Source organism: Lycorma delicatula, chromosome 3 (assembly GCF_047948215.1).
Source record: "Lycorma delicatula isolate Av1 chromosome 3, ASM4794821v1, whole genome shotgun sequence".
Taxonomy (NCBI): domain Eukaryota; kingdom Metazoa; phylum Arthropoda; class Insecta; order Hemiptera; family Fulgoridae; genus Lycorma; species Lycorma delicatula.
Window position 1 is genome coordinate 161,916,391 of NC_134457.1, and position 24,742 is coordinate 161,941,132.

A 24,742-nucleotide genomic window follows, 5' to 3' on the forward strand; every position below is an offset into this window, starting at 1 on the left:
GTAAGTAATGCTGATTGTGATAAAAGGGTTCACTATTTTCAACGGTTCAACAGCTTTATTAGAGGCGACTTTGGCAATTTAGAGCTAGTTTTTTTCACAGGTGAAGCATGCTTTTATCTTGGCGGGTGTGTTAGTAACCTGAACTACCGGATCTCGGGTACTGAAAACCCGCACATTTTCTTTAAATCTCCCCTACACCCACAAAAAAATAGGCATATAGTATGCGGTTTCAAGGCGACGAACACTAGGACCCTTGTTTTTTTTTTTAAAACTGCGGATGCTGCCGTCTACCAAGAAACTATCCAGCAGTTCATAGACTTACTGCAAGAGGATGAGCGTGACTACTGGTTGTAATAGGACTGCACCACTTATCAAACAGCTCGCTCTATTATGGAGATGCTTCAGGATTTTTGCAGTGAAGAATCATTTGTAAAGGATTGTGACCACCGAGATCCGCTGGTCAAGTAGTCCATATTTCTTTTTGTGGGGTACTTAAAATGGATTGTTTATAGGAGAAATCCACATATCCTAGACAAACATTATCATTGCCATCCAGTAAATAGACAGTGTACAGCTAACAAGAGTAGCCAGGAACATGGTCAAACGTGTTGACAAGTGCATAGAAGTGATTAGACATCATTTTCTACACCTTCTGTAAATTATGTAAATTTTTACCAGTAAACTATTATTTATAGACTAAATTAAGTGATGGGATCTCTTTTAAGTTGAGCACTCTTTACTAAAGAATAAAATCAGGTAGTTAAGACGTTACTCACGCAAATGAGTATTCATAATTTTGATATCGGATTTGCCCTCCTTTGAACCAGAAAACTTTTATTTAGATAATGTTATTTTTTTAACAAAATAAGTATTAGAATTGCTCTTTTTAAATTTATTATTTATGTGCTACCTGTTGTTTCTTATAACCTACATGTGCAGTAACAATATTTTCTTTATTCAAACCGCATTCAATCTAAATAATATTTAGTGTGTCACATTATGCAACAATTACAAACTCCTAGAAAATTATGCATTGTCACGAATAATGAATGATATTTTGTCATTGCCTGTACTTTTGTCAGTACTACGCTTTTTGCGCAGTACGTAACAAAACAAAATATTTTTTATCATTTATTAAAAAATAAACATTCTGTTATATTCAATCTTTAAAATTAATATCTTTTATCGCCTTCATTTTAGCGTAGATTATTTTAACCCGATTTTTATTAAATAAATTAATACAGTATTATAATAGTCATTTGCATATTTTCCAGTGAGAACGGAGGTATCACGGTACTTTCTATTTTTCAATAATATGAAGAGTGAAAGAAATAGGCTAAAGATTTTTTTCATTTTTAATGTTTGGTTTTGGAGTGATCATTTTCATAATTTTTTAATTTTATTAAAGCTTAAAAGCATATAGGTGAATTTTATTATATTATTTTAATAATTTTTAGTTTTACAAATAGGTATAAAAAATGTTTTTCTTGTTATTTTTACCTCGCCTCACAATAACGGTTATTACGAGAATTACCATTATAATAATTTCGGTAAGATCTTTGTGTCTTAATTAGGCTTACCATACGTCCGGGGTTAGCCCGGACAGTCCTGTTTTTTTAGTGCTGTTTGAGGTAATTGTCCGGAGTTTGGGAATTTTATGACTGGCGAGGATTTTTTTTTAAATTTTAGTCCTATATATTCGTCATCGTGTTTTTAATGTAGTTCTGAAATTGGAAGTTACTTCTATCACAGCAACAGAAGCATTTAAGACATATTCAGAATTAATTTGTTAACTTCAGGAAAGAAAAACCCACAAATTTATACCATCTTCTGCCATCATTCAAAGATGGTATAATGATGTTCAGGAACAAAAATTCTTCTCAAAAGTAGACAATTTTTATAATTTTAGTAACCAGTACTTAAAGTTGTGGAGAACCATTTTTGATAAAGTTAGTAAATTTCAGTGGATAAATTTATGAACTGAAAATGCATGGTCTGATTTAGAAGAGAGTTGTTAATGTAAGAGTAATGTTGTAAGAGTAAGTTGTTAATGAAAATATAAAAGATTTCATAAATATTGATGACCTATTTGATGAACATACACATTTTTGAACCAGGAAATTCAAAACTAAAGGATAAATTGTGGTCAAATTCTGAAAAAGTACCAGATACTATTGAAGTGAAGTGGAAAGCAATTTTTAAGGCGTTTCAAAAGACTGATATTTCATGTTGTAATATTTCTAAAATGGTTGAGTTTGTGGCGTCTTTCCGTGGGACATCTGTTCCAGTTGAGGGAGTTTTTTCAATTACAGGGAACATCTGGTCTGCAGATGTTCCCTGTAGACTTTTAGTATCTACTTAACAGTAGACTTTTAGTATCTACTGTTGGACATCTGCTAAATTTTAAAATTAATTCAGAACTTTCTTGTTGTGAATTTTATGATGTAATTAAAACAAACAAACCATTTCTGAAAAAAATTCATGTCTAGTGAAAAATAGAACTGAATAAATAAAGTTTAATGTTTCAGTAAACTGTTAAGATTTTTAAGTAATTTCACAAATATATCCTGGGTTGGACCCAAAAAAATATGGTAAGCATAGACTTAATTTATTTTTCAATTACTGGTTCTGTAATTTAAAGAATTATTTTTTTACTAAAATTTTCTTTCAAAAACCTGAAGTAATTTTTTTTAAATTCATCATTTTATTGACTAATTCTTCTTGAAATTTAGATTGAAAACATCGATTTTGGAACACGAAAAAATTCCTAATTATAAATACAAATTTAGAGTTCATACATAGACCTATTTAATATTAAAAACAATATTTTCGTTTTGAAGTAATGTATTATATTTGAGAGAAAATAAAAAGGAAATTGATAATTTTTTGTTATAAATGTAGCTGTGTTCGACACGTTTCAGATTTTTTTTAATTTCAAAATATATTCTAACTCCAATTCATACTATTGCCCTAAAATTGATATGTTATGTTAATTTCCTTTTTGAAATGCAAATTATTTTTATTAGAAGTTTTGGTGCCTCATAATAGACTGTAATTTATTTACCATTCATAGTTAATCTTTACCAGGATCAGACTAACCATTTCTGTGAACCCTAATAAATAATTCTTAAAAATAGAATAAAGGCATTAATTTTTTTTAGTACTCCAACTAAATATAATGGGAAACTACAAAATAAATCATATTTCAGAAACCATTAATATCAATTCTTTGAGCACATGTTTATGTATACATTGAAAGAAGATGGAGTAAATTTAAGTATTTTTTTTTTTTAATAATTAATATTATTTAAATGTTTTTCTTTTTTCCTTTTTTTTTTTTTGTTTAACCTCTGGGACCACTGTTAGGTATTGCTTCAGAGGATGAGATGAATGATTTGTAGCATGTGTGAAAATTTGAACCCGGGACCTCCAGATGAAAGGCCGAGACACTACCACTCGCACCACGTAAAAATGTTGCACTTAACTAACCCAACCCTACTAAAATGAAGTTAACATTCAGCCCAATTTGTTACATTTACTAAAGACTCTGACTGTGTATGAGCAATATTACTCTCTCAGAAAATATTGCTGTAACTAGTGTCTGTTTTATTTCAGTTGCTTTAAATATTTTTTAGCTGTAAGAATGACTGATGCAAATAATAGTAAAAATTAATATCCCCTTTTCTGTCACAAAATAATGCATTCAGTAAACTACATCTTTGCAGTATGAAAAACTTGATTGTAGAAGGTAAAATACTCTTTTTTAGACGTCGGAATGTTTGTATCTATTATGGAAAATCAAAGAATAGGGGTTTTGTTTTTAACTAAATGTACCCTTGTTCTCATAGATGAGTTATTTTTTCTCATTGATATTTAAAAAATTAGCCTTTTTGAAGGTGAAGAAAAGTTTAAAATTACTCAGAAAAAAAAGAAGAGAAACAAAACATAAGTATGGTAATTATAATATGCGTGTTTTGTAGAACAGAGATCTAGCTCATGAATGGCTAGTTTACATATGATTTCAAAGAATGTTTGAAAAGTTAGTTTAGCAGAAAAATGTAACCATTTCTACTAGAGAAGATGGATGAAAGAAATTATGTACAAAATTTTATAAGAACACATTCAACCCATGTTAATTTAGAGTAATGGTTAATTGATGCTTGCTACTATTACAAAACAGTTTTGCTTATACTCATTTCAAACTAATCTGGTTCTAATTATTGCATTTTTTCATTTTAATGGCTTCAAAATACCATTAAATTCCATAAATTTATTTATTTATTATAAAATATAAGTTCAGCAAAACTAGTGTTTGCAAAATTGAAAAACATTTTTATAGACTACATTTAATCTATTCTATTTTGTTTCAGTTTTTTAACAATGCTTATATATTCACTCATTAAAGAAAGGAATATCTTTTCTTAGAAAATAATAAAGTCTACAGAATTAACAACTTATATATGCAAAATTTGTATTGTTGAAAGTAGAGTGTTGACGTTAGTTTTGTTTTCATACAAAACTAATTGGCTGTGATAGAATGCAGCATATGTAAGAAACCTTAAATTTTCACCAAGATAAGCATAAACCTACTAATAATTAAGATTATCTTTTTATAAAAAAACTTTGCTCTTTTCATATAGGCTTTAACTTTGTTCCTACAAGTTTTTTTAGAAAGTTATTATTTTTTTTGTAAGGAATATAATGGTAGAAAGTAAGCTTTTAATTAAATAGAGTACACTACATACAAAGACATGTCATTTTTATTTACACAAATAAACAAAATTTTATTTCATTATTCAGTTACAAAAAGGATTAAGAATAAACATGCATTTATTGAATTTCATCTTATTACAGGTACCACATAGTTAATCTCAATTCTCATTAAAAGAGTTCATTTATTTTTATCAGAAATAGGATAAATAATTTAGACTAGGAAAGGGTTGAATACCAGTTAAGCTAATTAGGATTTAAATAATTATTTTCAATTTCAGTATCTCAGTAAGAGGAGTTGAAATTTGAGGTTATTTTAATCAATGACTTTTTTAAAGTATTGATGATGTAAGTTCCATGGCACAATTTTATTCATACCATAACAATAATTAATCTAGCCTGCAGTGCAAAATATTATTTTTTTTACTCTTTTGTTATTTAAACAATTATATATTCATTATATTAGTATTAAAGATTCATAATAATTATTCAAATTATAAAACATGTGAATAAACAGAAAATATTTCTCTGTAGGATATGAATAAAATGACCTTGACATTGAGCAGGCTGTTCACACAAGGAAGACTAGACAACAAATAGTGAAAGTGGTCGGCCAGCTGACCCTCCTCTATTACTAACAGCTGCAAGGTGTATATCCAGTATACAAGTGTATAATCTACTGGTTTGTTAGTCAAGCTAGTTGGAGTTACTTTCAGTTAAACTTTCACAATAACAACTTTTTGTTCCTGCCTATATATAAAACAAAAGTTTTCTTCCTACTTATTGTGATTACAGGAAAATGGTAATTACTTTTGGCCTTAAGACTAGATACTAGTTTACATTTCAGTTGTCCACTAAATTAGATAATGAACAATTGCTCTTAATTAAATATTAAAACACAATTTTTCTAATATTAACCTTTTTTATAATTTAAACATTATTCACTGTATTTTATTGATTATTCATATAATTTTAATAAATCAGATATATAGAGTAATAAAAGGTGACTCAACAGGAGATATTTTTCAGTTCTTAGGCAGTTATCAGTACTGATTCTCAGTTAGAACTTATATTGAAAATGTGGCCAATAGTTAAATACCAATAGTTACATTATTAATGCACTAATGTAAAAGAGAAATGATAAAAAAGAAAAAAGTAAAGGAAACAGGAAAAAATGTACATTTCATCATTCACTGTGCAAGTTTTCTTAATTTTTTTATGTAACAGTCAAGATTTTTATGTGTTCTAAGGAACCAGTCTTGAAGATGAAAGATGCCTTCAATGGTGAGTTCTCTGTTTGGCGGTTAATTTTATTACCTAAGTTTCACATTAAAAAAATGTATGTGATGTTTTACAACTGAACACATTCAAGAGCTTTAGTTGCTGGGGAATAAAAAGACACAATAAATTAATATTTATGTATAATAATTACAGTTATATGGATTGCATAAAAAATTAGGAAATAGTTTAATAAATATAATAAATATAATTTATTTATAATAAGTGCAAATAACCAAAATTATAAAAATCTGCAGTGAATTATAAAAGTAAATTTTTGTTAATAACTAAGTTTGTGGATTTTGTAATAGCTGTATACAAAAGTTACACATTTGTATAGAACTACTACAAAATTTAAACAAATTGAAGAAGGTGGTGGATGTGGATGTATTTACAGATCAACAGTCATAAACATTGTGCTAAAAGCTAGTTTTGTTAAATATATGTTCCGCAGATCGATTGTTGATAACTTCATTAAATTAGCATATTAAACAAATGATTCAGATAATCTCATAAATTATGATTCATAATTTAATTTTCTAAAAAATTATAAAATTAACATGCGACAATGATTAGTTTTACCTCACAACTTATTTGACTAAAATTAAGTTGTGATTAAAATTATAATAGTTGTTTAACAAGTTTTCCCTGGCTTCACCAATTGCAGGAAAGTTTATTTCTGTTATGCATAGTAGAAACTAAAACTAAAGTACTTTAAATATGTTCACTTGCTTTCTAAAGACGTGGAAACATGCTTCCAGAAAACCTTTTCTTTCCTGGATTTCAGTTCCTTTGGTGGTATAAGATTTTTATATAATTCAAAATTTTGATTTTTTTGAATTTGTTCAGAAATAGCATTATAAACATAATTCTAGTACTAAATTAAGATAGTTGTGATGTGCAAGTTCCTGAATTATTTCAATGAATCTGTTCCTTTCCTTAATCTAATCATAAAATAAATCTTGATATACTAAAAGTCAGTCAGTAAATAATTTAATTGTATGTTACCAATAAATCTAAAAATTTGAAATATAAAATTGTGTTCGATTACCATTTACAAAGATTTTACTTAAAATCTTAACGTAGATGACTATTTCAATTGTTAAGCAATTTTCATTGTAAACACTGTGGAATAATAAAATAAATAAATGAAAAAGAAGAGATAATAAAAAAAACTAATTGATAAATAAACAATACTCACAAAACACTACAAAACTAGAATTTTAACAGGGATCGTAGATTAAGTATAAAAAAATATATATATATATATAACAATTTTTATTGTTTAAGGCAATTCCAATAGAAAGCTTAAATTTAGGTTAAAAAATTGTAAACCACTTTAACATCTCATACTGTCTATCATAACTTAATAAATATCTTATACAGATTAGATGTAAAAAACTTATCTCAATGAAGATAAAGATACATAAATTTAAAACTTCAATTTTAAAAACATAACTTTTTAACAACCTTAGGTTTTTTAAAAACTAAAACCTAATTTTTATTTCATAATTGTTATTTTAAATTAGATTTTTTTTAAAGTTCCAAAATCATATTATCTCTCTTATCAACTAAAAATTTTCAACCAATTCTGTGATGTAACAATGTAACACTGTAAACAGTGAGTGAAATATCGCTGAATAATTAAAGAGATGATCAGATTTAGACAGATTTTAAGTTTTATATTTCCTGTCACCTACTATTCAATTCTTTAGGTGAGATTTATCTAAGGGTCAGAATCTAATGCTGTTAAAAAAACCAGTTTAAAAATGTACCATCTCCAACTTAACAGCAACATTTAACACAAAACTATTTTCACGATTATGATTGGCAATCATATGGTAAGTTAATTTCTTTATTCTATACACTGCTCTTTTAATAATAAAGTTCATTGCATTTACCAATCAGGATATGAAAAGTAGTGTTACCACTGTATAAATAATTTAATTTAAAACAATGAATTAATTCAATAATTTTATTTTTTTATAAACAGAAAGCTACAAGCTTCAATTCAGAGTGCAGAAAAGGAGAGGGCTGATAAGTGGTCCTGTGCTAGGTGTGGACGTGTTTTGTCAAGAGTTAGAACTGGTCCCAGTCAAAGACTACAGTGTGCACGTTGTTCATTGCATGTCTGCAGACATTGTTGCTCAAAAACATCAGCAGCTTCTTGGATCTGTTCCAGTTGCAGGAAATACAGGTTTGTTGTAATCATTATACTTAAGTTATTTAATTTTCATTGAATTATCTTGATGTAATATTTTATGATATAATCGTTAATACGTTTGTAAAAATAAACAATTTATTTATTCATTGTATATAAGCAAATCTCTTAATATGTTATAGCTTATTTAATAATTACGGTAGGTTGAGGTTATTAAATGTGTTTCATCTGTCATTGGAATAGAACTTATAATGGTCTTGCAGGCTAACTACCTGGCCAAAGATATCATTATTATATAAACCATTAAGTGATGAATGTGCCAACTAATAACTTACAGTCATCAGGTTTTATTTTTTTAAATCGGAATGAAAATCTAATTTGACTTTGTAAGAAGTTTATTTTGAAAGTAGTAATTATTAATGCTAATGGATTTTGAAATAAAAATTCTATAATTAGAACTACTAATTTAAAAAAAATAGAATAACTGTGCTCCCAGGTGATTTTTTTTTTCATCGAATTTACTCATCTATTACATCAGTGGTGTCTGATAAGTTTAATGAAATTTCATATTATTTAAAAATAAATTGTAAATGTAAAAATCATTGCTATAGTATGGAAAAAAGAACATTTTCTGGGACATTGCAGACTGTAGAAACTCACTAGTAAATTATTCTTTCTCATACTGTTCTTTACCGTTAAATGTTTTGAAATAATTATTTGATTTCTTCATTAAATATGTTACAAGCCTGAAGAAGAAATTATGTAAGAGTTTCAATAGATTTATCAAATAAAAACTACTGAAAGCCTGTCAGAGAAATTTCTTTCCTTTCCAAACTTACGATGAACTTTGTTTCAAAGAAAAAAAAATATATATATATATATTTATATAAAAAATTCTACTCTGTATACATTTTCTGCTTAAGAAATTTTCATAGGTTATTAAGGTGATATAATATTTATAATTACATAATTCAAATTTCAGTATTTTGTAAGAATATAAATTAATCCTAACTGTATAGAATACATTCATACATAATTTTATAGAAAAAAATTTTATTTATTACATTATAACTCTTAAAAAGCAATTATTCTAATCAATTATATTCATAGGTATGAAGAAGACTCCACTGAGTTCAAAATAAACAGAAATTTGTTAAGTATAATATTAATTTGGTTTTCTGAGTCAAATGTCTATACCATTTAAGAATTCATTCAATTCATATCAATAAAAAATTGGCCAAGAAATTCTTTTTACGATGTTATAATATTGTCTTAGTTTTAATAAATGTTCGGTATTTTCATGAATTGTGTTTAATATCTTCTTAATGTTTAATTTGTTAAAAATACATTAAAATTAATTTTTTTCTCATTAAAATTTGAATTGGAATGATTGACAATATTACATTACAATGTAGAGAAAATTATACACTTTTTTAAATTGTAAAAGATCATATCTACTTAGCAGTACCATCCTCCAATGTTTGAATTATTATCTAGTTTGATCTTTTAAGATAATTTAGATCTAGAGCAACAACAGAATTAAAACATTAATGATATAATAAATTATTAAAACATCAATTTCATTAATATGTAATTTATGACATTTGTTTTAGTAATAAATTGTTGATGTATCTTTAAAAGAAGGATTGCCTTCTATGGTCACCTTCAAAGAATGAACCCTAACAAGCTATTTACACACTTTAAAAATGTAATAATCAATAACAGTTTGATCAGAGAGACTGAAAGCAATATAGAAGAACTGAAAATAACACAACAAAACATCATAGTGGTTTTCAGAAAAAATAAAAAGATTGGAAGAAGTATCCTGGATGGAAGAAAATAAGGAAAAATACCGAGAACTGATGGAGATATGCAAGAAAAAGAAACTGATAAAGTGAATAAGGTGACTTAATGTAGTCCATAATGGCTAAATGAAAAAATAAAATAATATACTGAACACAAATAAATAAATTAATTCATGTTATTCATAGTTAATTAAGGGTCAAAATGTCAGGAAGGTTAAAATGACAGATTTTAAAACAACTTTCACTTATATAGAATCAGTTTTACAAATCTACGCTTGCTTTAAATATGAATAAATTTATATGACCATCAGATTCTATTCTTTCTTACTCTTAAAGATATAAGCATTTTTAGGATACTTGTTATCAAACAATAATGTTAATATAGAGTGATCATTTTTAAAGTGAAAGTTTTATGTTGTTATAAGATTACACCATTTTAATAAAAAATTCTGTACATAAAAATTTAAATGTTATTTATTTACAAAATATTTTGTTGTTGTTTAGTTTTTGTTATTATTATTGTTTATATGTTTGTTAATTCAATTTCTAAATTTTTAATTCTATAAATCTTTATGTAACTTATTGTTATTTTAAAATATTTCCGTTTGTACTTTTGAAAGTTTAGATGAATATTAAAAGTGTTTTATTTTTCTCAGATGTTTATTAATTTGATAAAGCTTATGTAATTTTATTTTATCTCACTGTAAAGTAACCAGATAGTCTTCTATTTTGTGTAGCTACTCACTGTTAAGTGGTCATCTCCCACTTCACATTTTTGACTGAAAGAACTCAAAAAACTTTTACATAAATTGCCATATCATTCAAAAATGCTGTAACAAAAATGATTAGTAAATAAGTTACATAGGTAATTGATTAACTAATACTTGATTTAATTTCTGGATATTTTATATATATTACTGAATCAAAACCTGCAGATAAGTGCATCTAATTTTTGTGTAATTTATGTCTCTGGATTATCAGAACAGTGTTGTTAACTGGAAGCCTTTACAGAAGAGAGGCCAGGAGGTAGTGTTAAGGAGCTGACAGCATTAAAATTTAACAGAATACTACGACAAAATTAAGTTTTGTTTAAAAATTTTCAGATCTTTAGGTGCTGTAACAAAAATATCATTCAGTTTTAGCTACTACCTCTCTCAAATGATCATTCTTTCATGTGGTTAAATATACTTGGCTTAGTGTTTTCCCATTGTTTAAAAAATTGAGATAGCCGCCTTTAACTATGCAGTCACATTTTTCATAAACCCTTTAGGCAGGATTTTCAGTTAGGGAGTAACCTGAAATCTTAGGGAGCCTTATATGAAGATTAAGATGCTTGGAAATGCTGAAGAATCACCCATTATGAAAAATATTTTGAATATGACGAAAGGAATAAAATTATATTGTCATTACAGAGTTTACAATTACTTGATTTTTACATGTCTGGTTTTTTGTGGTGAACACTACTAAGAAGATGATTGAAAAAGCTTGAAAGTAATATTTTTTTACTTTTGATACAAATTTGTGTAATATAAAACATCTTAGTTCTAAGATGTCTTCAATATCAACCTCAGGCCAGTCTACCAGAATTTATGCTCACACACTTTTCACCTTCTTACTACAAGTGAGCATTTGACAGGCATTAAACAATAATTAATGCCTGTCAAATGTTCATATTGTTTCAGCTTTGGTATTGCCAAGTATTTGCCAAAAACTTTATGCATTAGGGTTTAACATCTTTGTGTTTATCCCCTTTCATCATTGTGCACTTAACATAAATAAGTGGATTTTAACTTAAATATGCACAAAATATGCAAAGGAGTCACTTCACCACAAAGTAAAGTTAACTACAGCAAGAGGATAAACCCCTATCTCTTAACGTTAGCTTCATCTTAAAAAAAAAAATATAAGAATAGATATGTTTTGAAGAGTTGGTTTATGGCTTGGGATTGAACAGATTCTCTCAATATTAGAAAATAATACCCATCCAAACTGAATACAATGTGTACAATAATAGAAATAAGAATTTGCTCATATTTCTTTGTCCTATAAAATGTAGTTTAGATAATTGAGAGTAAAGGAAGTATGTTGAGGTACATGTGGTCTGTTCAGTAAATAACCAAACCAAACTTTATATTTTTAATCTTTATTATTAATCTTACAGATTATTGGTCCTTGTCCCCTTCAAAGTACTCCCTTCCCCTATTCACACACTTTTCCCAGCATTGTTTACTTCGCGAAACAGTCCTGGATAGCTTCATTTGAAATGGTCTTTAAGGTCAGTGATGAATCTGTTGTAATGTCATCAATGGCATCTTTTCATCACTGATTTTAATTTCGGAAATAAAAAAAAAATCACAAGGAGCCCGGTCTGGCAATTAGGAAGCCTGAGGAAGGACAATCATCTGATTTTTGGCATAAAGCTGACGAATTGACAAAGATGAGTGTGCGGGCGACACTCATCTTTTTGTCTTAGTGAAGGAACAATGAGTTGTCTCGCCACAACTCTGATTTCTTTTTGCTGATTTTTTTCACATAAACATTGTAAAATACCTTAACAGTACGCATGGTTCACTGTTTCACCTTGAGGCAAGAATTCAAAATGCACAATTGTAATAAAATCGAAAAACTACTTTTTGGTATTGGATGGAGACTGATGTGCTTTCTTGGGGAATGGAGATCCTTTGCCAATTCATTGTGATGATTGAACTTTTGTCTCAATGTCGTTGCTATAAACCCCACTTTCATCTTCCATTATGATATTGTGCATGAATGTTTCATCGTCATTGGTTTGTTCAAGAAGTTGCTGACAAACATCCACTCAATGTTCTTTCTGTTATTCAGTCATCAAACGAGGAACAAACTTTGCTGCAACTCGATGCATGATCAATTTTTCAGTCAAGATATTATGGCATGATCCAATTGAAATGCTAACCACTTCTGCAAGTTCTCTGACAGTCAGTCAGCTTTGCACCCACCATATCGTTGATTTTCTGAACATTGGTGTCATCAGTTGAAGTCGAAGGCCTTCCTGGTCAAGGGACATCTTCAATTACTAGCGATCACTTTTAATTTGTGAAACACCATTCATAACATTGTCTACCACCCAAAGAATCATCTTCTTAAGCTTGTTTCAAGAGTTGAAATGTTTCTGTGAATGTTTTCCCCAGTGTCAAGCATAATTTTATGTTGTATTGTTGCTCCTGAAAATTGCTACTAACAGTTAAACATGTTGCACTCAAATAACAAAATAATACGAAAACTAATTGAGTTATCAATAATCCAAGAACATTTGGTTACAGAGGAGGTTGTGCAGAACACAACACTGCCAACCGCACGTTACTAAATATCTTCATTGGCGTGTAATTAAAAATTGTTTGGTTATTTTATGAACAGATCTCGTACAAGAATGAATGATCAATAAAAAAAGATATCACATAATTTTACTTCTACATTATATAGGAAAATCATGCTATCTGACAATTTTTTTAGTTTCATTTATTAGTATTTGTGTGTATTTAGAGTTGCTCTCTCTCTCGCTCTCTCTCTCTCTCTCTCTGTGTATGTGTGTGTGTGAGTGTGCATGCACGTATGTGTTTGTGTCAAATTATTATTACTATTATCTTAGTTTTAAAACATTTAAAACATTTTTAGCAACTTGCTTTGACATTTATAAACTGTAGTTTGTTGTCTTTAATTTCAAATAATCTCCATTGCAGACTAGTATAACTTCAACAAACCTATTAACATGTACAGCAGTTTTTGCATATGTTGCCTCAAGATTAAGAATCTTTTTTAGGGGTTCAGGAGATAATTTTAGTTGGTAGAGATGATCTGTTAAAAACCAATTCTCCAAACTTTACACATAAAAGAAAACAATAATATGCATTTTGACATTAATATATGTTATTAAAACCAATACTTTTTTCAGTACTACTTACCAACATTTAAAACTTAATAATTTTTTATTTATTATTGTAGGATATAGATTCCTTATTTATCTACAGTACAGCATTTTTTCTTTCAATGAACATATTAATAATTTCTCACTTTAAATTATTATCATTATCAGTGTTTAATAATTAATTTAAAATACTAATTTGTATGCCTTAGGGACGTTACATTACAATCTGGAGAGTGGTTCTATGAACAGTTGAAGAAACGATTTCATTCCACAGTGGCGACCATTCCTGGCAATGAAAGTAAGAAAACAACTATTTAAAAAAAAATAAAACTAATAATTTATATAAGTTGGTCTTATGTGATACGTGATTAATAATTAAGTTTAAAATAAAAGATTATTTTAGATATGTCTGGAGTTAATGGTAACTTCATGCAATAAAACATGTGTTTTTTGTGTGTGCATGCACACACACACACACACTACAATATATGTACGTAGCACAATAGCACAATGTTTTGAAAATAAGAATTTAATTAATTATTTTTATTATGATTAAAAATAATAATAACAAAATTTACCTTAAAATATATGATTTAAATTTTAAATTTTCATCTGGAATAGTAAAGATTAAAACTGAATATTAAAGATAACATTGAAGTTATTTTATTCTACCTTTAGATCATCTTTTAAAATAAAACGTAAAATTATATAGCGTATTTATCAAACTGTGACAAATTTTCTGAAGTGTGAAATATAGCACTCTGTTTGTTTGCATTTGATCACAAGTACTAATTTTGCTCTTTACTGAACATTAATTGTTAACTGCAGAAGTATGCTATTATCGTGTGTTTATTTTCTATATAAACTGATTCAGTATTTGAAAACTAAAGTTTTTTCAGTATGTAAGTATAATAATTTTATTATTTTTAAGGCACACTTAAATGGTGTAATTTGTGTTTTTTTTATTATTAACAATTTTTTTAACATGTACAAATTCATTTTTTCTGTATAAAAATCTTGCAGTTTTTATTTCTTTTTTTATTTTACTGTAATGAACATTTATATTAATAAAATAAAAATTTTGTTGTTTTAAAAATAAAAATAATTATTATTTTTCTTCTTTTTTTTGTGGTTATTTTTTTACAATCACATATATTTAAAACATTTGTTTTAGTATTGTGTTAAATGAATCATATATCTTAAGTTTATAAATTATTATTGTTGTTATTAAAATGATTATGAACATAATTGTTGCATGTATTTTTGTCATTATTTAGTCAAGCCATGTGAATGCTTTTTACCTTATTTGATTTATATTTTTGCATTTATCACACAAGTTAGTGAATGAAGTTTATTCTCTGATGACTAAAAATTTAGTTGTAAACATTTTGGTGTAACAAAAAATTATAATTTTAATACAATACAGAATTGTTTTTACATACACTGTTACAAAAGATGTTGATGGTTTGTAGATGACGAATTAAAGAGTGGAGATTTTATATAAATTTTAACTTACATAGACTGTTATAACAAGCCAATAATAAGAGTTAACACCATGCACTGCAACAAAGATGCAACTACTTTTGTTATTTATTGAAACTGCTTTATTAACAAAGGTTTCAGCATTATTTTTATCCTTATTTCACACCCTTTAATTTCCAAGAGGGTATTCCCTGAGTTGTTCTAAATGTTGTAGAATTATCATATCATAAGATTGTGGTTTTCAGTATTATAGTAGTAAAACTGATTTGATTGTAGTTTTATTAGGACCATTCAATAAACTATTAAGTTGAAAAAAGTACTTATTTGATAATTTATTTTAACTAATCATAAGTCATTACAATTGCCAATATATATGTATAAAAAGTTATCACTGGATAAAAAAAAAAAAATTTATAATGATATACAGCACTTGTTAGTTGTGATCATGAATCATGAATTTAAAACTTACAAAAACTATCAGAGAAAAAAGAAGGTAGCATTCAGTATGTTTTTAATTTCTATTTTGAATTCATTAAATATAATTTGGAATATACTTGTAAAACTTTTTAGGGTAATAATTTATTGCATTTTGTTTCTTTTTTAAATAACTCTACTTCATCTGAAGGTTCTTACTATTCCTAATGTGATAGCAATGCACATCACGTAATAAAATGAACTTACTTATTTTTATACACATTTGCCACAAACTGCAAAATATAAATACAGAGACAGGTCACAATTTTAAATTCAATTAAAGTTTTTTAACAGTCCTCTTTACAAGTAAATTTAATTGATGCCAAGATTTTTATTGTCCTTTTTATGCTGAAAATTTTACCTTCTTAAGATGAATGTCCTCATACCAAAACTGCATAACTAATTTAACTATATATCTACTTAAACTAAGTTAGATATCTCCGTTGATAGTAATAATTACACTTCATAACAAAAATATGTTGTAGTTAATCAGTTTGGCTGTATTTTTAGCATGTGGTTACTATGTTAATTTTGAATCAATAAACCATCCTGAAACATAATAAAGTAGTATTATTATCTACATAATTCAAACATCTGATGGCCAGGAATCAGTCACTGGAGGGGCTGTTTTCACCCTGCAGAGTTTTTTAAGTAATTATAAAATCTACCATCGGGGGAAAATCTCAGAATATTATTATTCATTATAAGACCTTTAAAATTATATTGGTTTGTAAAGATCTCTTTTGTTTACAATTTGTTCTTATTAAATTAAAAATTGAAGAAGTGAAATAGTAACATATCACTAAAAAATATAATTAATATAAAATCTCTTAGTATATAAAATCCCCAAATCATATGTAATTAATTTGAACAGGAATGACATTAAGATTAAAATATCACCATCTGTTATGTTACTGTAATAATCATAATGACTGAATGATGAATTCATGTATACTGAAATTTAAGCTATTTATTTGTATTTCAGACCAGGATGTTGAAGTGCGAGATTTTTTGGAGCGAATTGTGGAAGACGTGGTCGGTGGAGAACTTGATAGTGTTTCATTAAGACCACTATCTTCACATCCTGAATGTAAGGCACATTATTTTTCACTAAAATACCAAAATTTTTATTCTACATTATTTTTAAGTAGGTATAATGTATTCATAGTTAATGGTTTGAATCTGGGGAAACCTAAACAGTAATGGTTGTGTAGTTAGTAAATTACTCTTTACTACTCACTTATTTGGTAGTAATTTCTTAAATCTTTTATTTTATTTCGTTACCAATGATGTTTCACTAGGCAGGTGGTTGCACTCATTGTTTGCTTATTTGCATGAATCGGTTTTGTTCTTTGAATATGGTTCTATTATATTTTTTAAAACATTTTTTTTTAATCAGTTATTCTAAGTTGCATGTTTTTAGATGTACTTTAATTTAATTAAATTCTGTTTTAATATCTTACCATTTATTTTTCCACTGGATCAAAGTAGTAAACATTTTTTTTAAATTATGTTGTAATCTCTTGTTCACCATATATTAAATCATTCTTTAAACTTTTCGTTAGACTTTACACTTTTCTGAAAATTATAAAGAAAATTGATATATTAACATATATTTTTAACATCATAAAAAGATTATATTATAAATTAACCACTTAGATTAAATATAAAATAATTTGTATAATAATAAAATAAAACATCAAAAATGAAAAATAAATCATTTCTGTTTCAATTAAATTACCATTGTTTTGTATGAAAATTTATATTTGTTATGAAAAATATACAAGTATTTTCTTTAAAAAAATCTGATATTCAAAAGAATATTATGTGTTAGATTCAGTACACTGTTGCATATTATTATTTAATCTTCAATTTTATTTTCAGCAGCTTTTTTTTAATTAATTTATTTAAAGAAATTTTTAATGAATTTTAAGAGTTTATTGTACTATTTTTTCCCCACATATCAGTAGTTAACAATCTGTGTAAATGTGATTTTTAAACTACATAAGTACCATTAAAGAAGTATAGATATATTTTCACAATTCATGCTATGGGCAGATTTTTTTTTTTGTTTTTCATAAAATTCATATATTTATATGTTTTAATGGCAAATATGTAAATAATGGTAAATTTTTTGATGGTAAATATGATATGTTATTTTATTCTAGAGTAAAATATCTCCCAAACTTGAACTACGTATGAATGTAATGATCCATAAATTAATAGTTTTAAGGTGATTGGACACAACACACATGTTACTGATGAAAATGACATAGCAATTCCCCAAAAAATTTGACCTACCAAGGAAAATGGATAGGGTTATATAAGTATTTCATCATTGAGTAGAATATAATATATTGTTGCATATTAGCAAGCCACCATACCAAGAACTTTGAAACGCTGTTGATTATTATCATTGATTACTTCATTCTTCTTACCATAGAAACAGACTGTGTATATTTACACTATTATTTCAAAACAGTGATTAGAAGTTTCAAACTTTTAAGCTGTATATAAGACATGCCCCTTGTATCAAGGACATGCTGTAAAACTAATATTTAAAGTATACCAATTAATAAAATAATTCTAGCAAATTAAAATTAGTTTTTTCTTACCTAAATTACATAAGTCAATATGTAGAAAAAATTACTTAAATATTTAACGTAGATAGCTTTGAGATTGGGAGGGGAAGTGAGGATTGACCAACATGAGCTTCAGCTACATGTTATATACTCAGTTTTCTGAAATTTATTGGTAAAAAATGGCCTTCACAAAAGGATATTTGATGTTTTATAATGTTAATATCATAACATAGGTGTAAAAAACTTTTTAGTATCCTACAGGCCCACATAAATTATGCATTTAGGAATACAAAGTATTACACAATCACATCTGACTTGGGTAAAACCTAAAGTTTTCCAGAACCACCTCTGTAATTAATCTATTAGCAGTAGGAAATAACTATTACATTAATATTAATTAAAGTCTCAATTGACTATTAAACTCTGAAACCAATAAATGGCCTCATACAGTCATTATTGTTTAATTAAAGTTACAGTTACCTTTAGTAATACTAACCATTTTTTGATTTCATAGTCTTTTAGAACATTGAGTAACAATTTAAACTAAAGAATGATTCATATACAATAAAGTTGTATAAAACTTGTAGTTTTTATAGTACAATATTCTAAGTTGTTGCAAAACTATTTCTATTTCTTACTCCTCAGTTGCAATTCATGCTGGAATTATGCACCAGAAAATTAAGATGAATCCTAATGTTCCCTGTAAGCTAGGAAACTTGCTCCATTAAAAAAAATATCGATGTAAAAATGCATTTACAACTGAAGAAAGTAACAAATTTAGAGATTACTGCCTTCTTCTACAAACATTCTCTTAATTGAGATTATCACTGTTTCTTTAACAATGACTGTGGACTTTGTAAAGGAAACACTGCCTTTCCTTACAGATATTCAGTTTCCCACAATACTCTCATGCAGATTACACCTTTATCAGTAAATTTACTAAATGACTGTAAGTAAATAACCTTGAAGCATGTTATGACTGAATTTTTTAGATCTTTCTATGATTCTAAACACCTTTATAAATTACATTTTTTGTCTATTAATCCTTTCTTTTTTTTGCTAATTAGGCACTGTCAATAAAATTTATTTTATTTCCTTTGATTTTGTTTTTCAATTTTTTTAATTTTCTTCAGTCTTATTGCACTTACTGTTTTATGATATGATACTCATAGTGCCAAGAATGAATAATTCACCCGCAAATTAATTACATTTTCATGATATAGCATCTTAATAGAATTTCATCAATGATTAAATAAATTTCTGTATTATAAACAAACTAATCTGTCCAAAAGGAACCAATTTTATTTTGTTATATACACAAACTTAACATGCACAGGGTTGCGGAATTAAACTGATTTAATATGAAAGTGAATGATAATTTTTGGTGCACATATTAGTGTGATATTAAATCAACATCTTCACTGAAAAAAATTTTCACAAATTGAACATAGCATTTTAATTAAACATATCAATAAAATATACACTGTAGTATTTTGCTAATCTATTAGATAAAATTTAATTTATACTAAAATTACTAGATCACTTTTTCTTTTCTTTTTTTTTTTTTATGCACAATTAACTTTATTAAAATTAAACAATTAATGAAAATATGTAGTTTTACATATTATATTAACAATATTGTATATTACAATATCTATATATTACAATATTATATATTTATATATAATATGCATATTAAATAATGTAATGCCAGCTGGTATAAGTTTTTTATTTAAAACTTTCACTGTAGACTTACGTGCACTCTGATTTTTTCCAAGTTTTAGGAGAGATAATTATTTTGCTAGTTGAACATAGTTTTTGCATGTTTGTATGTAAATCCTGATTTCTGCCTGCACACTTATGAATGCATTCTAATAAACAAATGTATAATTTTCTCTTTTTATAAAACAGTGATATTCATTAAATTTATCAGTCAGTTAATTGTTTGTAACTGTCCTAATTTTATAATCTTAAGTATTCTCATTTATGTGTTTGTAATTTACTGTGCTATTATTGATAAAAATTTTATTATAATCTATTGACAATATATTTATTGAGAAGTATATTATGAAATTATCAACTAAAATACCTAATCTGAGATGCATTAACATTATTGCTTAGTGTTCATACATGATGGTCATAAAATCAAGAATCAAAATAAATTAGTACTCTTAGCCTGGTGAAACCAAAGATGATTATTTTCTGTAAAAAGCTGTTTATGATACTCGTCAAGTTTGGAGCACAGTACAATCTGAAATATAACTATATAAACCTGCTAATTATCAGATATTGTGTTTTTTTTTAATCATAAATTTTCAAAATGTTTACTTCCACAAATGTTTTATTTCATTTCTAAAAATGTTTAATTTCACTTCCAGAAATGTTTAATTTATCTACATTTTTATGGCTCTTTCTTTCATATTTTCTAAGTTTATAAAAATAAAATTAAATATTTAGTAATTATTTTTCTTTCTACATTTACATGGACGTGAATTTTTCTAGACTGTATTTTATAACTCCAAATTTAACATGATAATTTGTTGCAGTACAAACAAATTAAAGCTGGTTGAAATATATGTGGTAAATACAAATATTAAATTGGATTGTGTTTTATGTATCATGAAATACAATTTCCAGCACAGAATTATTGAATTTTAATTAATAAAAGTGTTTATTGTTGTAGTACTAGTATTTTACTAATGAACAGACATGTTTTGTACTAGTACCAAGCAATTATATTGTCAACACTAAACAGATTTACATGTCCATATTAACACATCTATATTAATAAACATTTAACAACTACATCAACAGACTTATAAAATCTACGTTACTGTACAAAAAAGTTTGATTTTAAAAAGTATAATTTTATAGAAATTTGATAATTGTACCTTCTCTAAATAATAACATTATATAAGATTCATGTTTGGTTTCGGCAAATAAATCAGATTAATTATAGTCAGGTGAAGGTTGATAAAGAGTTATTTAATCTCTTACTATATAATTTAATATAAACTAATGATTAAGAATTATACCAGTTAATTTAAAACTCCATGTTGTAAATATAAATTATTTAACTATTTATATTTTTAAAACACAGTAGAAAGCTGTTTAATATATTAAAAAAGTTGCAAAACCATTGTTTTAGATTTGATCATTTTATCATTAAATTAAAAGTTGACTGTCTGATTTATAAATTATAAGAATTCTTGAAATAAATTCCTTTTTTTTAAAAAAAAGAAGATAATTTACTTTCTTAACTCTGTATACATTTCCAGAAGATTAATCTGTAATGCAGCTTCTTCATCAGTTGATATTGCAAGTGGTTATATTTTTTAATTGCACCTATCTTGGAGTGATTAGAAAAGTGCATCATCAATTTGAATATTTAAACTGTATTATGCTGTCTAATATCTTGTTTCTGTCAAATTTAATTTTAACATTTAATGATTAAATTTGAGATAGTTATATGAAAATTATTGAACTAACATAATATGGATGAAATATAGTATTTTACCTCATACTAAAGGAGATTTCTTACCACTTCTGGATGGGTGCTATTAAAAACAGCAACATCTGAACTTATATAGGTGGTGAACATAATATCTTCAAAATTATCTATAAAAAATTTACATTTATTCAGAAAGTGAGTAATCTTTTGAAGTTTGTTTTATTAAAAACCTTTTTATAATGTTTTCTCCATGTTGATTACTGAATGAAGGATACAGGAAAAAACACCAGTCTCAAAAATTAATTTTGTACTTAAATTAATAAGAGTTAACTTTTATTATAAATAACTAGTAACTTTATAGGCAATAAAAATTCTTATTTTATGAGCTTTTGTTATAAATTTGGAATAAAAGAGAATATTTTTATATGTATGCTAATTATTTAAGACTTTTAAATATATTACCAAATTTATTAAGTTCCGGGTATTTTAACTGCTTTGTAATTCTTGCTGGGATGCTTACTGCTGTTCTTTCCTGGGCATCAGCTTGACACCAAGGTAAGAACAGAAATTCACAGGGTAAGAATAGAATGGTCGCAAGATTAAGAAAAACAATTCTTTTTTTAAAATCTGTATTTAGTAAATAAATTAAAATAGTTTAACCATCACTGTACTAAAGGATAACACTGATTAACCTAGTGGAAAGTGCATAACTATTTTTCTGTCGATTCTTATTATTTTTCCATTGTATACTCCCATTACAAAACTTAACTGTTTTTTTTTTCATTCTATAAAGTAAACTATTTCATTGCATAGAAACTGTTAGGAAGTTATACCTTGGAGAATGATCTCTTTAGTGTGTGTAATTTGTATCTGTGATATTTCCTTTTTTTGTAAACTTTTTCACACACCAACAACCAAAAGTTGCATCCACAATAATTATAATGTAAAATGATAGAGGATGTAGTTCCACTACAAATAAATAAAATTGAGTGAAATTTAATATTCAGTTGTTTTAGATAAATCATTCTTTTACTATATCCTTTTTTTGAAAACAACAATCAGCATGAAGATTGATACTTAACAACTTTGCCGTAAAAGTATGTTTTTAGATTCATGTACTTTCTGCATTTATAATTTTTAATATGTAATATTTTTCTAGTCTTTTTGTAGGATTTAGTACAAAAAATAGATTTGCTTTAATTTGATAGCATTAGATAAACAGCTTTTTTCTAAGTATAACTTCTTTATAAAATATCTTATAAGATGATATATTCACTTATCAATTGTTATTTAATCTTTTTTAATCTATAAATATGCTCACAATCTCATTGCTTTTGTAGAACTATTGTATTTATGTTAGAATTATCTGTACAGTTATTCATAATATATTTAATGTATATAATTATAATTGCTTTAATTAGTTCACTAAATGCATGTTCTGATGCAACATATTATTTACGACTTATTATACAGATGTAAAATTTTGTGAAATACACCATGATGAACTTGCACTCATGTTGGCAAAGTATTCATTATCGCTTCAGATGGCACTAACTGGTAAGTACAGTACACAATTATTAATAGATTATATTTGACAATAAATATTATTTATTGTTAATTTAATTTCTCTAACTACAAAATTTTGAATTAATTTATATAAATTATTTTTTTTCAAAGTTAACTTATCTCATGAATACAGATATGTTTTAAAGAAGTAATTAATTACAAGAACAACTGAAAAGATTTTAACATTATAAACCCATTACTTATATATGACTATATTTTTTAATTTTTTTTCGCTAGGAAGAACAATAACACAAAAAAGATTTTTTAATAGAAAAAAATTAATTTAATTCAAAAAAGAGATTGTACTTTGTCATTAAAAAAAAAAACACAAATATTCCAAAACACACATAAACAACTAAAGGATTTCTATTTAAATACTCAAATACTGTGCAAGAATGATAATGCTAAGAAGAAATTGTGTAAATGGTTTTGTGTATTAGAAGAAATAGAAGTTCCAACTTAAATCTAGTAAGAACCTCAGCTCCATATAGGAGCATACATAGCCATTTTTTTACCATACAATTTTAGCATGCATAACTCCAACAGGAAGTTTGCTCACAGCAAACCACACAAATAGTACATTGTAGTTGCTCAAGGTGCTTGTATCTTATCATGGATTCAGAAGCTGCATCTACCTGTGAGAAAACTTATAGGGCGCTACTGGGAGGAAGGGATCAAGGATAAGGGAAAAGGGTGGATACTGACTGAGAAAGGAGCAATTAATCTTGTGGAGTGATTATGAGATAGTAAAACATTTTAGTCAAAGGAATGATTCAGAGGTTTCCCAAGCAGCAAGCATTCGTCTAATTTGCATTTATTAGGAGATGAAGTACTTTTTATAGGATGGAGCACTAATTATTGATCAGTGACAGTTTGCATTAACAAGTTCGTATAACAAGTTACTTTTCTGTTAAATACTAAAAAGAAGCTTGAAAATAGGTTAAAAGTTCCTTAAGGAAAACACTTGCCTGAACCCAAAATTTTTTAGAGTATGGAAAAAATACTGAACTAAAACATAAATTATTCAGCTAAATCACCACAGAATAAGAATTGTCCAAAATTAATGTATTTCTTTTCATTTGAAAGTTATTAAAGGCTTCAGGAAAAGAAATCAATGAGTAAGAGACATTTCACTCATGTCCTTATAAGAATAACTTAAGTTACATTAAACAGTTTTTATGTTATTTTATTTTACCTTAAAGTAGTCATTAGTTTATTCTTTAACTTTCCCATATTTAATAATCTTTACAGAAAACAATTTAAAAATTTTAATGAAACTAAACAATTGACTGTTCTTTAAACATATAGTAATAATAATAACAGATAATTGAA

General features: G+C 26.5%; 1 protein-coding gene across 5 annotated transcripts in view; it reads left to right on the plus strand.

The window, feature by feature from the left end:
* LOC142322160 (uncharacterized) overlaps nucleotides 1-24,742 on the plus strand; it is a 528,320-nt gene that overhangs the window by 439,867 nt on the left and 63,711 nt on the right. For 4 of the 5 annotated variants that reach the window (XM_075360909.1, XM_075360911.1, XM_075360913.1 and 1 more), the window contains 4 exons: nucleotides 7,982-8,185; nucleotides 14,065-14,153; nucleotides 16,797-16,901; nucleotides 23,318-23,401. In XM_075360909.1, coding sequence (XP_075217024.1) covers nucleotides 7,982-8,185; nucleotides 14,065-14,153; nucleotides 16,797-16,901; nucleotides 23,318-23,401 — 482 coding nt within the window. The remainder of the gene's footprint in view (nucleotides 1-7,981; nucleotides 8,186-14,064; nucleotides 14,154-16,796; nucleotides 16,902-23,317; nucleotides 23,402-24,742) is intronic. The other variant, XM_075360912.1, reaches the window with a different exon arrangement.